This window comes from Botrytis porri (assembly GCF_014898465.1).
Source record: "Botrytis porri strain MUCL 3234 chromosome Unknown BPOR_010, whole genome shotgun sequence".
NCBI lineage: Eukaryota > Fungi > Ascomycota > Leotiomycetes > Helotiales > Sclerotiniaceae > Botrytis > Botrytis porri.
This window is the reverse complement of record NW_024066084.1, coordinates 1,508,542-1,523,182: the sequence shown is the minus strand read 5'-3', so window position 1 is coordinate 1,523,182 and position 14,641 is coordinate 1,508,542. Positions and strand designations below refer to the sequence as shown.

General features: G+C 39.3%; 5 protein-coding genes across 5 annotated transcripts; 4 read left to right on the top strand and 1 right to left on the bottom strand.

Moving 5' to 3' along the window:
- Positions 1 to 1,608: 1,608 nt before the first annotated feature.
- Positions 1,609 to 2,401, top strand: EAF01_007886 (uncharacterized protein; the record flags this gene model as incomplete). Its single annotated transcript, XM_038916142.1, has 3 exons — positions 1,609 to 1,623; positions 1,677 to 2,040; positions 2,070 to 2,401. 3 exons carry the CDS (start codon positions 1,609 to 1,611, stop codon positions 2,399 to 2,401), a joined length of 711 nt encoding a protein of 236 aa, XP_038768613.1.
- A 153-nt stretch (positions 2,402 to 2,554) lies between these two features.
- On the top strand, positions 2,555 to 2,818 carry EAF01_007885 (uncharacterized protein; the record flags this gene model as incomplete). Its single annotated transcript, XM_038916141.1, has 1 exon — positions 2,555 to 2,818. One exon carries the CDS (start codon positions 2,555 to 2,557, stop codon positions 2,816 to 2,818), a length of 264 nt encoding a protein of 87 aa, XP_038768612.1.
- A 729-nt stretch (positions 2,819 to 3,547) lies between these two features.
- EAF01_007884 (uncharacterized protein) lies at positions 3,548 to 5,418 on the top strand (the record flags this gene model as incomplete). Its single annotated transcript, XM_038916140.1, has 5 exons — positions 3,548 to 3,796; positions 3,855 to 4,049; positions 4,106 to 4,372; positions 4,425 to 5,155; positions 5,205 to 5,418. 5 exons carry the CDS (start codon positions 3,548 to 3,550, stop codon positions 5,416 to 5,418), a joined length of 1,656 nt encoding a protein of 551 aa, XP_038768611.1.
- Positions 5,419 to 5,948: 530 nt separating this feature from the next.
- Positions 5,949 to 6,500, top strand: EAF01_007883 (uncharacterized protein; the record flags this gene model as incomplete). The annotated part of the gene is made up of 1 exon (XM_038916139.1): positions 5,949 to 6,500. The coding sequence occupies one exon, from the start codon at positions 5,949 to 5,951 to the stop codon at positions 6,498 to 6,500; it is 552 nt and encodes a 183-aa protein (XP_038768610.1).
- Positions 6,501 to 10,555: 4,055 nt separating this feature from the next.
- On the bottom strand, positions 10,556 to 11,627 carry EAF01_007882 (uncharacterized protein; the record flags this gene model as incomplete). The annotated part of the gene is made up of 2 exons (XM_038916138.1): positions 10,556 to 11,024; positions 11,185 to 11,627. The coding sequence occupies 2 exons, from the start codon at positions 11,625 to 11,627 to the stop codon at positions 10,556 to 10,558; spliced, it is 912 nt and encodes a 303-aa protein (XP_038768609.1).
- Positions 11,628 to 14,641: the final 3,014 nt, after the last annotated feature.

Sequence of the window (14,641 nt, the reverse complement as noted above, 5' to 3'; positions counted from 1 at the left end):
GATGAGTGCATCTGGTGACAAGGATTTGGGGACTCACTCAATCGCATTGCCACACTTTCCGCACATGTTGAACGTGCAGCTAAGATTGTGTGCGTCTGACAAGTTGTGTGAAAGTAGCCTGTTGATTTCTATCTTTTGATTCACGGATCGATATGGAAAGGGAAATATGCCCAAAGCAAATAATACGATAGCATGGTAAACGCTATCTTGGACCTCGAGCATCCAGAACCATCATAGCTAGCTTTGCGACACAAATATTCAAAGAAATCGTTCGAATGTTGCAAGGTTGGTCTATAGAAAACAAATGATTGCCGATACTAATTTTATAGATGTGACGCCCATATGTTCCAAGAAGCAAACACCACCGATCATGAGATGAATCTGCTCAATGCATTAGGTTTGACGGTGCAAGCAGAGTACGATTGTGAGACGAGCAATTCAACAAGTCACATAAATCTTAGAGATTGTTTTTTCTCTCGTGTGGAATTTGGGTCAAATATCTAGCCAGTGACTTCCTGGTTGTGCATTGAGCCTCAATTGAAACAAATATATGCTGTTGGATGCTGCGGGACATGATGCAGAGCGGCACTTGCTAAACTCAAACATCGGTAGTCTATAGAGACAGCATTGGGCTTTTTCAAGATTAGCCACGCCCCGCCAAGGTTTCTCCAGTATCCTGCAGTCCTACCGGTATTTTGGGATGCTCAGACCTGGGCATCGCATCAGTTGGGTTTAGCATGACGATGGTAGTATTTCGAAACACGAACTAACAATGATGGTATCAAACATCGGATGGAAGAAAAAAAGCATCTAGCTATAGACCGCGAGTATTTTCCGGAATGAGAACAATATTGATGTAATTCTTGCCGAACGCATGGAGAGAAACGAATTTTGGATGAGAAAGCAGTTGAAGCCGGACTCATACTGGGCGCGCTTACATAAGCACAGTGCTAGCCTACTATGGCATGGTACGATGCGAGCAAAGACCTTAACCTTATTCACCAGCAAAATCCAACGCAGATAAATACCTAGTACTGTAGCAGCATCGTCAAATAGGATCTCCGTTGGAGTCTTGCTGTTGTACAGCAGTCATTTTCCTGATTCTCAACGTCTTCGATCGAGGCATTGTAACGTTTCCGGATACTGGGATTTCTCTGGTTTTCAAGAGGTGTTCTGATGGATAATCCTCCTGTCGATGTATCGGGGAAACGAGTCCCTTGGGCCATACAATATAATTTACATTTCGATACATGAGGTTCCGAGACCAAGGCAGACAAAGTTCAATACTTTACTTGATATCACGACTTATGAGTAATGATACACAATGATGATGAATATGCCATGCTTGAGGTTGCAATTCTCGATTGGTAATGAATCAATTGAATTCGCCCATTCCTGGCGAACTAATAACGACTCTCGTGTTTTCTTCCTCATCACAAGCAAGTGTTTGTAGGTCGCTCAAACTTTGATACTTGCTTACCTTACATACAGTCTTGTAGCTTACAAGACCACATTACAATCCCAGCTTTTGCTTTCTTTCCCAAATTGTTTTATACATTAAGCCAAAAGGTGATTAAAGAAGATTTTCTTGTTTACAGTATCCAAATCATGAGGGAAGTTATCGTTCATCCCAGTCCTGAAATCTGGACTGAGATCACTGAGGTAAAAATCCACAGCCTGGGCCCGACGATGTAGTGATCAAAGTTATTGTTGCGGGGAGTAATGTCAGAGGTAAGCAGACTTATTCAACGTGTACTCGAAAAGTAGTAGCTCAGACAGGTATCTACTTTCTACATTGGCTCCTTCTCAAGGCATTGAAGAAGTCACTCAACAGTGGAGATGATATCGCTGGCATCGTTTATTCCATCGGCACGAATATGCAAATAAAGAATGAATACTCTCTCGGAGAGCGTGTTGCTGCATTTCATCCAATGATGGGATCGCATGGAGCTTACGCCGAATATGCTGTTGCCCCAATTCAAACTGTAATGGAACTTCCAGATGCAATAACTTTTGAAGTTCCGTATCAAATCGACGACTGTTGTCGTTCTCTGATTGTTTCTTAGAAGCCGCGACCATTCCACTAGTTGCCACAACGGCTGCACTTTCTCTGTTTCGCCGTCAGCATTTGCCGCCTCCATGGTCACCAAGGGCCGATAGTGTGCCTCTTCCGCTCATCATCTATGGTGCATCTTCTTCCCTTGGTACATTTGCAATCAAACTAGCTCGCGCCTCGAACATCCACCCAATTATTGCTACCGCAGATGGCAGTTCTTGTCATTTGCATCCCCTTCTTGATCCATCTTCTGGTGACAAGCTAATCGATTATCGCTTGGGCACTGAACAAATGATCAAAGCCACTAAAATGGCCTTAGGGAGTTTGGAGTGCCATTTGAGCTGATGGCATCAAGAGCATGATGGCACATGGATCCCGACCTCCCATATGTTAGCTCCATCATTTTCGTCGCAATCACCATCTTACCCATCAGTCGTCAGAGGCTCTAATAAGTACAACGAAGAATCAATTTAGACGGGAATTGAAGTGATATACACCATGGTAGGCACGGCACATACGGGCGTCTATCAACCGGACATGGTTAAACAACCATCTGATAAAGAGTTTGTGAGGGGTGATTCAGAGTGGGCGGCTGTGTTCTCCAGGTACAAGTCTCAAATGTTGGTAGACGGCAAACTTACTGGACATCCCTTTGATGTTATTGATGGAGGTTTGACGGGAGTTGGAGAGGGCCTGAGACGTTTACAGAGAGGTCAGGCTAGGGGAGTCAAATTTGCCTACAAGGTGGGAGAAGTTGAGTGAGAACATTTTGGGGTATCGTTCTGACTACTCAGGAACCGATTTTGCTTGCGATGCAGCAGAAACAATTTATGTACTATCTTATCAGAATGTATACTTGATTCTGAATTAAAAATTTAAAGGGCTTGAAGTGTTGGGAAACAAGCATAAATTTCAGAGCATGCAAACTGACACTTACGAAAGTCTAGACCCATTACCTACCGAGTTTGCAGCTATTAATTCGGCATTTAAAAGCTTGTATGAATCTACGACGCCGATCAATCAATCATCGCCATTTGAGAATCAACCCACTTCATTATCGACAAATTCATCATTTGCACTTTTTCCATGATTTATTCATTTAACCTGCCAGCCTATCAGCCTATCAGCCAATTGTACTCGGACAAATTCCGATCAAACCCCATCGTTTTCGGACATACCGGTAGGTCTCGGTATTGTCTCCATTTAATTTCTTAATTTGGTTCATTATCTAAGTCATGACGTCGCAAAATTTACCCTCCTCCAGTTCTGTTTGTGATGTAACCAAGTGACATTCATCCTAGTATTTTTGATTACAATGCATAGTTCGTGCATAATAATCTTCTGGCTGTACAATGGCCTGGGCGAAGAGGGGTAAATACTTTACTATCTGTTCTTTCTTGTCACCTCCCTCCCTTAATTCTCATCCACGTTTTTTTGAGCAAATTATTGAGTGCAAAACATTCAATCGATTCTTGAATTTTTGGTAACACAATGTCAGAATCTGAATCGAACGTCCACCATGCAGATAGCATGAATGGTCCAACAGGTAGAAGTGATGCCAAATATCCAAATATACTGCATCCAGATCTTGAGATACGTTCCAGTGATGGATTGCCAGATCCAAATGAATTGGAATTAGAGGAAGAATTAGACGGTTGGCACGGATATATCGAATGGGAAAAATATCCTGAGCGAAAGCAGAAAGTAAAAGAATTCATGAAGAAATTTAAGTTTCCTCCGGTATGAAAGCAGTCCAAGTTCTAAACGAGACTCAAATGCTGATCGACTTGTGCTTCAGGCACCCGAATTTCAATTGGTTCCCTTGCCAAAAACCAATCCAATACTAGAAGGTGTGAGATGGAAACAGTATCATTATGCATTAGGCAAAAAGATGAAAGATATGCCAGCAGAGAGTTGGCTGTTTGTTGAGAAGGAAAAGTCTCCGGACATGATTCATGTTTTACAATTTCCATATAACGGAGAACCCCCTCGCGTATGTTCATCTACTTTTTTGAGTATGGGGATAGCAAGAATAACAAAGTTAAACAGAATCGACTTGTCGAATCGGCTATAACTTCTAATGAGGATCATTTTGTGCGAAATCATGGTGGAATTCCTGAGATTGACGAAGATGCTTACTTCTTCGATGTTGCTGGCTTGGTGAATAACCCGAAACGAATTACTTTGAAAGATTTGAAGGATGAAACCATCTTTCCGAGACAGAGTAATGTGGTCACGATTCAATGCTCAGGAACCAGAAGAATTGAGCAAATCAATCAGTATCCTGGTGATGGAGATGAACTTATCAATGCACCCGTACGTTAAAACTCGCTTTCTTTTGCACAACGGTATACTAACATAAGCAAAGTGGGGAGAAGGAGCTATTGGAACCGCACGATGGACCGGTGTATCCCTCAAGAAAGTGATCAAATACTGCGGCGGTCTCAAAGACCCATCAGGAACTTATCATCTTGAATTTCTCGGCGCAGATACCTACTTCAAAAAAGGAGAAGCATACAACTACGCTGTATCCGTCCCCTGGCGCAAGGTAAAAATTAACGAGGTACTTCTCGCCTGGGAAATGAATGGGGAGTCACTCCCTAAAATTCACGGATTTCCATTACGTGCTGTGGTATTTGGCTATATCGGCGCTCGCTCGTGTAAATGGCTCACCAGGATTAATGTTCTCCCCCATGAATCTCTTGGTCCAGTGCAGAAGAAAGAATACTTGTATTACAATTCTCAAGTTGGCAAACATAATGCAGCTTATAGTTCTGGGTTCAGCATTCAAGATATGCCAGTAACTTCAGCGATCATGAGCCCTGTGGATATGGATCAGATAGTGCATGAGGGGACCATTAAAATGAGGGGATGGGCATATAGTGGGGGAGGACATTGGCCGGTGAGGGTAGAGGTCAGTGGGGACGGAGGGAACATTTGGTATGAGGTACCTTATGAGAACTTGAGCGAAAAGTATTACCATGCCTGGAGATTATGGGAGATTGATCTTCCAGTCGATGCGGAAGGATGGTTAGAGTTGGTGGTTAGGTGTTGGGATAACTCAATGAATACACAGCCTACGTTTGTGAGATCTGCCTGGTAAGTTTCCCCTCTTTTGGTAGTTGATATTTTAGCTAATATCTTTCAGGAATTGGGATCTTCATGTCACTTCTTCCTGTCACCGAATCAAGGTCTTTAGTATCAACAAGACGAGACCAAAGACAGCAGCAAGATTGCAAATGTATGAGAAAATGGGAGTACCATTCCTGCCAATTACCCAGCCTGGACCTTTTGAATTGGAGGAAGATGACACTTATGATGCAGAAATGGAAGCTAGAGGTGGTCGGGATCCTTTAGAGTAACGGAGCAGATATCTCATGGAGTTCATTTGGTTATTATTTTCAGTGGTGCTACGGAGTTGAGTCAAGCGTGATTGTAAGCAGAATACTATTACTTGATAGTTATCTTTGATAAATTAATATGAAATTCTTTTGTTATTGAGAATACTGCCCAGGTACTCGACTCTGATCCCTTCATTACCGGTGAGTCGATGGTCTTACAATTTCACATATTTCCATGAGCTTAGCTAAAGGCCTACCAGATATTAGGCTCTAAAGCCTATCAATTATAGGGCTACAATTTCAACCCCACCACTGACCATTAAACGACGTCATAGCACATACTAACTACCCCACACATTTTATATCCTGCTTGAACTCTACTCTATCTTCAAGTTGACTTTCGTCACTTATTTTACGTTCAAATAACACTAAAACAATACTATCCAAGGGCCGGTCCGCTTTTTACAACTTACTATATAGTCCAACAAAACTAACGTACACTTGGAAAAAATAAGAGAGAGAGAGAGATGTTTCAAGCACTCAAATCCAGCATGACGGACAAAGTACAATCTCCCCCTAAAGATGCTGATGGGAATCCCAGCAACCAAGAAAAAGTCCTTTCTCAAATCAACGAAAAGATAAAGGCAGCTCAAGAAGCCACCGAAAAAGCATCTGCCAATCGCGAAGAAGCATCTTCGCTTCCTGATTCCGAAGATGCGCAAGAAGCAAAGGCAAAACTTCTGGAAGAAGCCCAGAAATTGGAGAAGAGGGCGAATTCGGAGTTGAAGATTGCTCAGAGGTTGCAGAGTGGAGTGTGGCAGGGAGGTGCAGGAGGTGCGGGGATAGGTGCCGGTGTGGGAATGGGGTTGGGGACGGTGGTGGGCTCGGTGGTCGGAGGTGTGGTGAGTGTGCCGACTACGGGGTTGGGATTGCTGGCGGGGGTTGGGGCGGGCGCGGCTCATGGTCCTTGGTTTAAGTTACCGAAGATTGGGGGAGAGGAAGGAGAAGCGGGGGAAGCAGATGAGAAGGCCGCGGAGGGGGATGTGAAGAAGGAAGAAGGGGAGATGAAGAAAGTGGAGGCAAAGATGAAAGATGAGAAATAGTGGTTGTGAGATGTAGATGATTGCTTTCGATGAGAATCTACGAATTTCAACGGCCGATATGCGAATTTCGAATCAAGAAGCGATGTTTTATATTATACCAATTGTTTGGAGATGGGACGAGATTGAATATTTATGGAGGCCCGCTGGAGAAACATCATCACACACGAAAGTGTTGATGCTTGTATTTTATATGGGCACATTTGGAGTTGGAATCATGAACTCATTTTTTGTTGTTTGAATCTCATATGATGGTTTGATACTTTTATCATGCTATTGTTGTACGTTCTTTAATTGTATATTATCTCATCTTCATGGAACGAAAACTTCAGGACAATTTGAACATTGTAGTCTCGTGAAGACTAGACGACCACAACCATGCTTGAATTCAACAACTTAAAGTCTATACATACTCCCATCCAGACTATCCCAGACCACAGGTTATAATATGCGATATTCCCTACAAATTCTACTGGCTATCATCTCATTACCAGATCCAGGTATACAATCTTTCGATCAAGTCACGGAGTTCATGATGATAGGTATCCTAACTATATCACATTCCACTCTACAAAATCTTACCTTCTTCATCTGATTTTGTTTATAATACTCTTCAAGACCAAAATATCAACTTCCCATCAATCAAACCAAGCCCAAAAGTCACTATAGACTGGTCTTGACTTTGCCTTACCTTGCAGCTCACCATCTACCAACACATCATTTCGCCCGAAATTTTTGTTATGGACATGAAATAAGGGCTCGTTTAGATATTAATTCCGATCAGAATCCGCTAAATAATCCGCTTTTTCTGCTACAATGGATTTCGTAATAACACTATTCTATTTTCAAAAAGATAAATTCCTTTTTTTTTTTTCATTTTTCTATTTATATATTGATTCCAATATAAAATCTGTAGAAAATAAGAGGGAATAAAGTATATATAACGTGTTTTATTAGTGAGTGGGTCATATCAGTAAGTAGGTTACTTTCATCTCAATTTATTTTTTTCTCTTTCAATATATGTTTTATTAATAATCTATAATAAATTCGAATACTTAAGAAGCCTGTATACTCCTTGTTACGGGAGCTGCCTCTAGGGTCACGTGGAAGTGTCTAGAGATCTCTCGAGGTGGTTTAGACTAGACTTCAAGTAGGAATTCAATAAGGTTGTAACTGGTTGCAATTCTCGTAACTATAGTAATGAAACTAATGATTGTTCTTGAGCACGAAGCTCTACATTGTAATGAAATCTGTTCTCTTATATAGACCTTCCTGCTCTGCAGAACCTACAGTTCTGTCTTGTCTGGATCCTCTGGATCCTATGGATCTAGATGTTTATTCTTCGATCCCTTAGATCCTCTAGGTCCATCACGTGACTTCCTGACCATGTGACGCGGTATATTGGATGCCGTCGTAACACTCCTTACTATTGAAGTTATTCAAAAAGACAAAAAAAATAAGCATTCGAAAAGTTGTGAAGATGTATAATATCCCGAATACAATATTGTAGTATAGAATTAATAATTCTATTCCTTATTCCAAATATCGATTTAAATTTAATAATTTTTTAGAATTAGAGAAGAATATTATTTCTGAATATATAATTGATATGGATATAAAAGGATTTCCATTTAAATTAAAAAATGTGAAAGATATGGTGAATTATATTTTCGAATTGAAGGGTGTAAAGTGTGTTGAAAAGCTTTAGATGTATTAATTTGTAAAACATTGAATTGAATTAAAGATGCGTTTTAATTGTGTTTATAACTTTCAAAGAACTTTTTGTGAAGATTTTAAACTTATTAAAAAGTAGTTTCGATTAGTTATGAATATATGAGTGAAATATAATATTTTGGATGGCGATTTTTATAATTTTGATGAAATGAGCTTTATAATGAGTATAATATGCTTTGGAATGGTAGTAATTAATACTGAACGAAATAGCAGAAGCAAGGTAATATAATTAGGTAATAAAGAATGGACTATAGTAATTATATGTGGTAATAAGAAGGGTGAAATTATACCCTCATTTCTAATGATTCAAGGACAGGTTTATCTTTTCAATTGATATATTGAAACCGATTTTCTTACAAATTAAGCTATTAAACCTATATCTAATGAATGAATAAACAATAAAATAGATTTAAAATGATTGAAACATTTCAATAAGTACATTAAAAATCGAAAAAAGGGCAGGTATCGAATATTGGTACTAGATAAGCATAAAAACTATAAATCAAAAGCTTTTCAAGTATATTACAAAGAAAACAATATTATATACTTAAGTCTACCACCATATTCAAATCATTTAATTTAACCATTTAATGTGAACTGTTTTAACAATCTGAAACATTTATATAATAATCAAATTGATGGATTTATTAAGATATATATTAATTATATTTCGAAGGTTGAATTCTTTATAGCTTTTAAAACTATATATAAAGAATCAATTATCTCTCAGAATATGAAATCAAAGTTTCAAAAAATAGATTTAATTCTATTTAATCCTATAATTATATTCTCAAAATTAGATATTCGAATTTGTATACCTACCCCCTTCTTTTTCAATCTAAATCAATAAATCTCTTAAACCCTTTGTAATTCAATTGAAGCTCTTTCTTAATTAATATTAGTTAAATCTCAAATAACTTATTATTATTTAAGCTTCCCTATATTTATATTTAAAACTATACTAACTTTAACTAAGGGTATAAAGAGATTAGCTTATAAGAATATACTTTTAAATATAAAGATCCGTACATTTCGAATAGCAAATAAAATATTAAACAAATATCAATATATGAAAAAAATCTAATTATATTAAGGAGGAGTGCTCATTAAACAAGAGACTTTTGATATATTATTTTAATAAAAAGTTGATATTTAGATTCAATATGATAAGTATCAAAAAGGAAGGAATCTTAATAGGAAAGTATTTTTTAGTTGATATTGTAGTAAATATGGAAAGATAGGTTATAATACAAGAACCTGTCAAAATGATGTAATAGATCCTAGATTATTAGAATCTTTATAATTTCAATTAATTGATTTTATTATTATTGAATAATATGGTTTTGAATAAGTGAATTGAGGTGAAAGTGACCCACTCACTAATAAAACACGTTAAGCCTTTAGATAAAGAAATTCAAATTTTCATTATACGAATATAATTTTCAGCTTATTATCTTTATTTAAATCGTTTAATAAACAAATATAGAAATAATTTCATTTCATTTAAATTTAAATTTAAACTCTAAATTAAAGAAAAACTTAAAGCTTTAAACTATAAAAGTTTATAAAAACCTATAAATTCACGGATTTTTCGATTAATTAAAAACAATGACTATTTTTCTAATCATTAATTTCGATCTATATTTTCATTTCCTTATACAAATAATCAAATTATTTAACAAATTATTCAATATCTTTTTTAAAAATTAAATCCTTAATTCCACTCAATATATTAAATATATTAAAAGCAAAAATATTCAACGAAATCTACAATTTGATATTCAAACAGAAATCTAAAGTCCATCATCAAAATGAGCGAATTATTCGATGGAATCTGATCGGATTTGTGCATCCAAACTAGCCCTAACAACCTCAATTATCCTCATTCAAAGCCATCCATCCGTCACAGATAACAATACTTTTTTTCAATAAATAACAGCTAAAATCCTCCCTATTTCCCAGGGTGCAAACACTTTCAGAAGCCATGGTCGGAACTGAGGCAAGAAAAAACTATGCAGGTCAAAGTTCATTTCTTTAGTTTCTATCTAAATTCTCTAACTAACACACTTCAACCCTAATCAACACTAGGAATTCCTCATTTCACCACCATAACTTTCTCCCTAGTTCCCAATCCCAGATTCCTTAACCAGTGTGTGAAATTTTCAGAAGATCCTAACTACATTACCATTCCAGCGTTCCAAAAATCAACCCGGAAATATCTCATACCATCTCATCCCATTTGATCCCATCCTATACTAACCTCTTTCCAATCCCCTTCCACTCCCCCTTCCCAATCCCTTAATTCCTCCAATAATATCTCCTCCCTACAAAACCAACAATCCCACCACCCCCAACCCCCCAATCAACCCACCAATCCCCACTTCCCTCGCACTCCTCCCCGCCGCCCCCAAAAACTGTACCGGTCCACTCTCATCCCCCGTTTCATCCCCAATTTCACTGGGCGTCGCTCCAAACGCTGATTCTACCGCATTATTCAAAGGTCTCGATGATTCATCGATTGTAGCTGGATTAGTCGCAGCGGGAATCACAGAGGGGAGGGCAGATGCAGCGAGGATACTGGCACTTCCGACTGGGGGGAGAGATTGAGGGAGAATGGATGCGGGGAGGGAGGAGAGGGGATGGAGTGGGAGAATGCCTGCTGCGGGGGGAGAAGAGGGGGTTGTGAGGGCGGCGAGAGAGGCGGTTGTAAGGGAAATGGTTGCGAGGGGTGATTGGGGGAGGATGGCAGGTGTGAGGGCTATTCCGGGGAGAGCGCGGGTTTGTGTGCAGGGACTATGTGGGGAAGATGAAAACATTAGTTTTTTTCTTAGTTGTTTTTTGTTTCATGGATTTCGCTCGCTCGCTCGCTACGCGAAAAGGGGAAAGAACATGAAATGAAATTAAAAATATAAATGAAAGAAAAGGGAAGACAAAGAAGGAAAGATAAACAAACCAATCTGTTATAGTAAGTGTCGAAGCATCAGTAACTGTATACATAATCCCATTCTGCTCAAACTTCGTCGCCTCAGGACAATAAGTCGTTAGCGCCGTGACAATTTCCGTCGTGTAAACTATCCCATGTTTTTTATCATCTTCGTCATCGTCATTCACATCAATATTGTAGTTATCGTTGTCGTTATAATTGATGTTGTAATTATTGTTGATATTGGTGTTGGAATTGTAATTCTCGTTTTCGTTGGTGTTGTAATTCTGGTTTTGGTTTTGGTTCGCGTTGCCGTTGGGATTGAGATTTCCATTGGAGGTTCCGCTGGAGGTTTCACTGCCGCTACCATTGCCACTTTTACTGCCGGTTGGAGAGTCTGTATCGAGACTGAGGACGAGCGTGGAGAGGGGGAGAAGGAGAACTGCGAGAGTGAGGAGTGTTGGTTGATGCATTTTGGGTTTGGTGTAGAGAGGTGTGTTGATAGAAATCTACTTTTTATTTGAAGTCTGGGAGTGTGATGACCAGAAAAGATCGACAGATTGACAGCTTATAGGAACCAGGCAGAATAGACTGCTTTAAATTAATATTGCGACGAGAGCTGGTTGAACGAACAACAGGAAAATAGCGAAGGAAGTCTTGGGAACTCCTATCTTCTTATGTGTTGACGGGTCAACTCACAGTTTCTCAGTTCTTCGCACATAGCAAATTATGGCAAATTATCCCCGCGTATCCAATCTTCTATCATGATCCCCCCTCATTTACGCCATGAAGCTTGTTTACCGATATTTTTAGCTTTGGAATGTAAAAGCATAGTCTTAGATTCGTCTTGAATCGCGAAGTTTGAAGACAGGAATGTGTATCTCGTATGATACACATTCCAGTCTACCTTGATCTCTTGGTATGTGGTTTCATGTTCGTCGACGTCGCGACGGAAAGTATGTGCGCCACTTTCTTAAAGTGATTTTTTAGCAACTGGCTAGCTCGTTTCTTCGAGACCGAAGTAATGATGGTAGTAGTATATGGAAATGAGGTGATGAATAATATGAGGGAGACGATATTGAGTTCACTCTCGATATTTTCAGAAATGTACATTAAACTATTTTTGTATGAGTATCTGATCGCTTGAATATCCACTGGGTTGACTCTCTGACTTGACATTTGAATACGAACAAGCTTACGAGAACACAGGTAGATTGTGGTCAACATCAGCAAAAGATACATGCCGACTTCTTCGTGATAAGTTTCCCAGAATAGATTTCTACGTACTGAACATTCCACGCCGAGATGGTAGATCAAACTTTCGACTTCAGGCCTGGACCTACGAAATCGTAAAGCCTATTGTACACGTCCACATATCCGAGCCTCAGCTATTCTCGGATATATAGTATCACCAGCGATAGTTGAAAAGGGGTAATTAGACCAACTGTAAATCTCAAGCTGTCAAGCTGTTAAGGTCCCAAACCCCCAAATTTTCTTTGCTAGCTAACACTCTGATAGAAAATAAACTCTACGCATACCATATTTTATTCTGCATCCTTATAAGAACTCTTTTCTTCCTCCTGTCTGATTCCATCTACTTACTATCGTTGAATCCTTGACCAACTCTCCATGATTTTTCTCAATATAATATCGTAACAACAACAAATCATCTGTCATTCCCCTGCCACATTCACTTGAATCTTCTTGTCAAAACAGAATCATCTAATACTCGAAAGAAATACTATCCAATCTGTCCAAACCACATATCTACAACCAATATTTGCATAAGAACTAATAGTTGACCTCTATCCATGTATGATATAAGATAGATATATCATATTTGAAGTGCCCAATCTATCAGAGACATTGAAACCATTTGAATGGATGTCTAAAATGATTTCCATCACCAAACAAACAAATCTTTCAATTCCCGAACCAAAAAGTCTCAGTGCAAAACTCAATTCAAATCCATCGTAGAAGCAAATCAAACTCAACCTCGAATGCACAAACACAAGGAAAACAGCATGTATATACATGACACGAACCCCTCCTTAAATATGACACGTCCAGCCAAGAAATCCCTTAAGAAGAAAGAAACACCTTTCATACCCGTCACAAATCTCTTCTCATCCCAATCCTCATCACGCTCTTCAAAAGCTAACCCACAATGACTTGTGATTTACACATTTAAACCATCTTAATATGTTTCCTCGTATGAGTGGACTTTCATCACGAGTATTGATGAAATCACCGAGCGCTCATCTCCGATTACCTATGTCCTATATCCTACCTCCTACACGACCTCCTACACACTATCTCCGCGAACCTTTGCAAGATTACGACATCTTTCCATTTATATGTCGCACATATGCATATGCATACAATACAATAGACACAAAACACATAAGCTCTCTGTCATCATCTAGATTCTAATCTCTTCGCCCTTGTGGTATTATTAATACTCGATTCTTATATCACATAGTATCATATAATATCACACCACACCACATCAGCAGTTCCCTCACCCTCCCACCCACCTCCTTACCAATCCGCCCCTTCCGCCTCACAATCGCCATCTCACCCGCCTCCGACCCGCCACCCAGCGGACTCCTCCATAAGAAAACGACAAGAAAAATAAACGCACCTACAAGTAAGCCTCAGTCTACCTACCAAATACACACATCACATCCACATCCACATCCACATCCGCATCCGCATCCGCATAAACTCATCTCGGCAAATCACGCCACCATGCGCGTTTGTTGAGAAATGCCATCTCATCCACCTCATCCATCTCTCAGACATCTCAATCTCACCCCCATCTCACCCCCATCTCACCTCCACTAAACTACACTCCACTCCCGAAATCGCTGCTTATCATCATAACATGATTTGATTATGAAATCCGTGATCCATGAACCGTAGCACAATCTACACTTCCCACGAACCTCCAGATCCCGAATCTTTCAAATCCCGAATCTTCCAAATCCCGAACCCCACCATCTCAATTCACACCCCGAAGATGAAAGATCAAAGATCAAAGATTCCACCTCCAAATCAATTTCCAGCAACCGTGTGCAAATACATCAGTAGTAAATAAAAAAGCAAGCCAGCAAGTGCTAAACCCCAAATTAATAAACTTAAATATAACAATTCTCCGCCCCGGGTCTCCGGCTCGGAGATGAGATGAGATGAGAAGCTTGGGGTTTGCTGACTGTGATTTGATATGAGGGATAGTTACCTAGTACTACTTAACTTGTTTGGATAGCGAAGTCGCTGGTGAAATGGGCTGGGATGGGATTGTAACACACCTTGTGTTCTTGTCACGCTATGCTATGCTACGGACGAGTATGCAGTTGGCTTACTCTATCTGATTGTCTATTTGGTAGCGATGAGATGAGATGCCACAAAGAGATACATATACAGATATAAATACCGAGTACTCAGAAACAAATTACCCACAATCTCTAGGTACCTAGGTGTACTC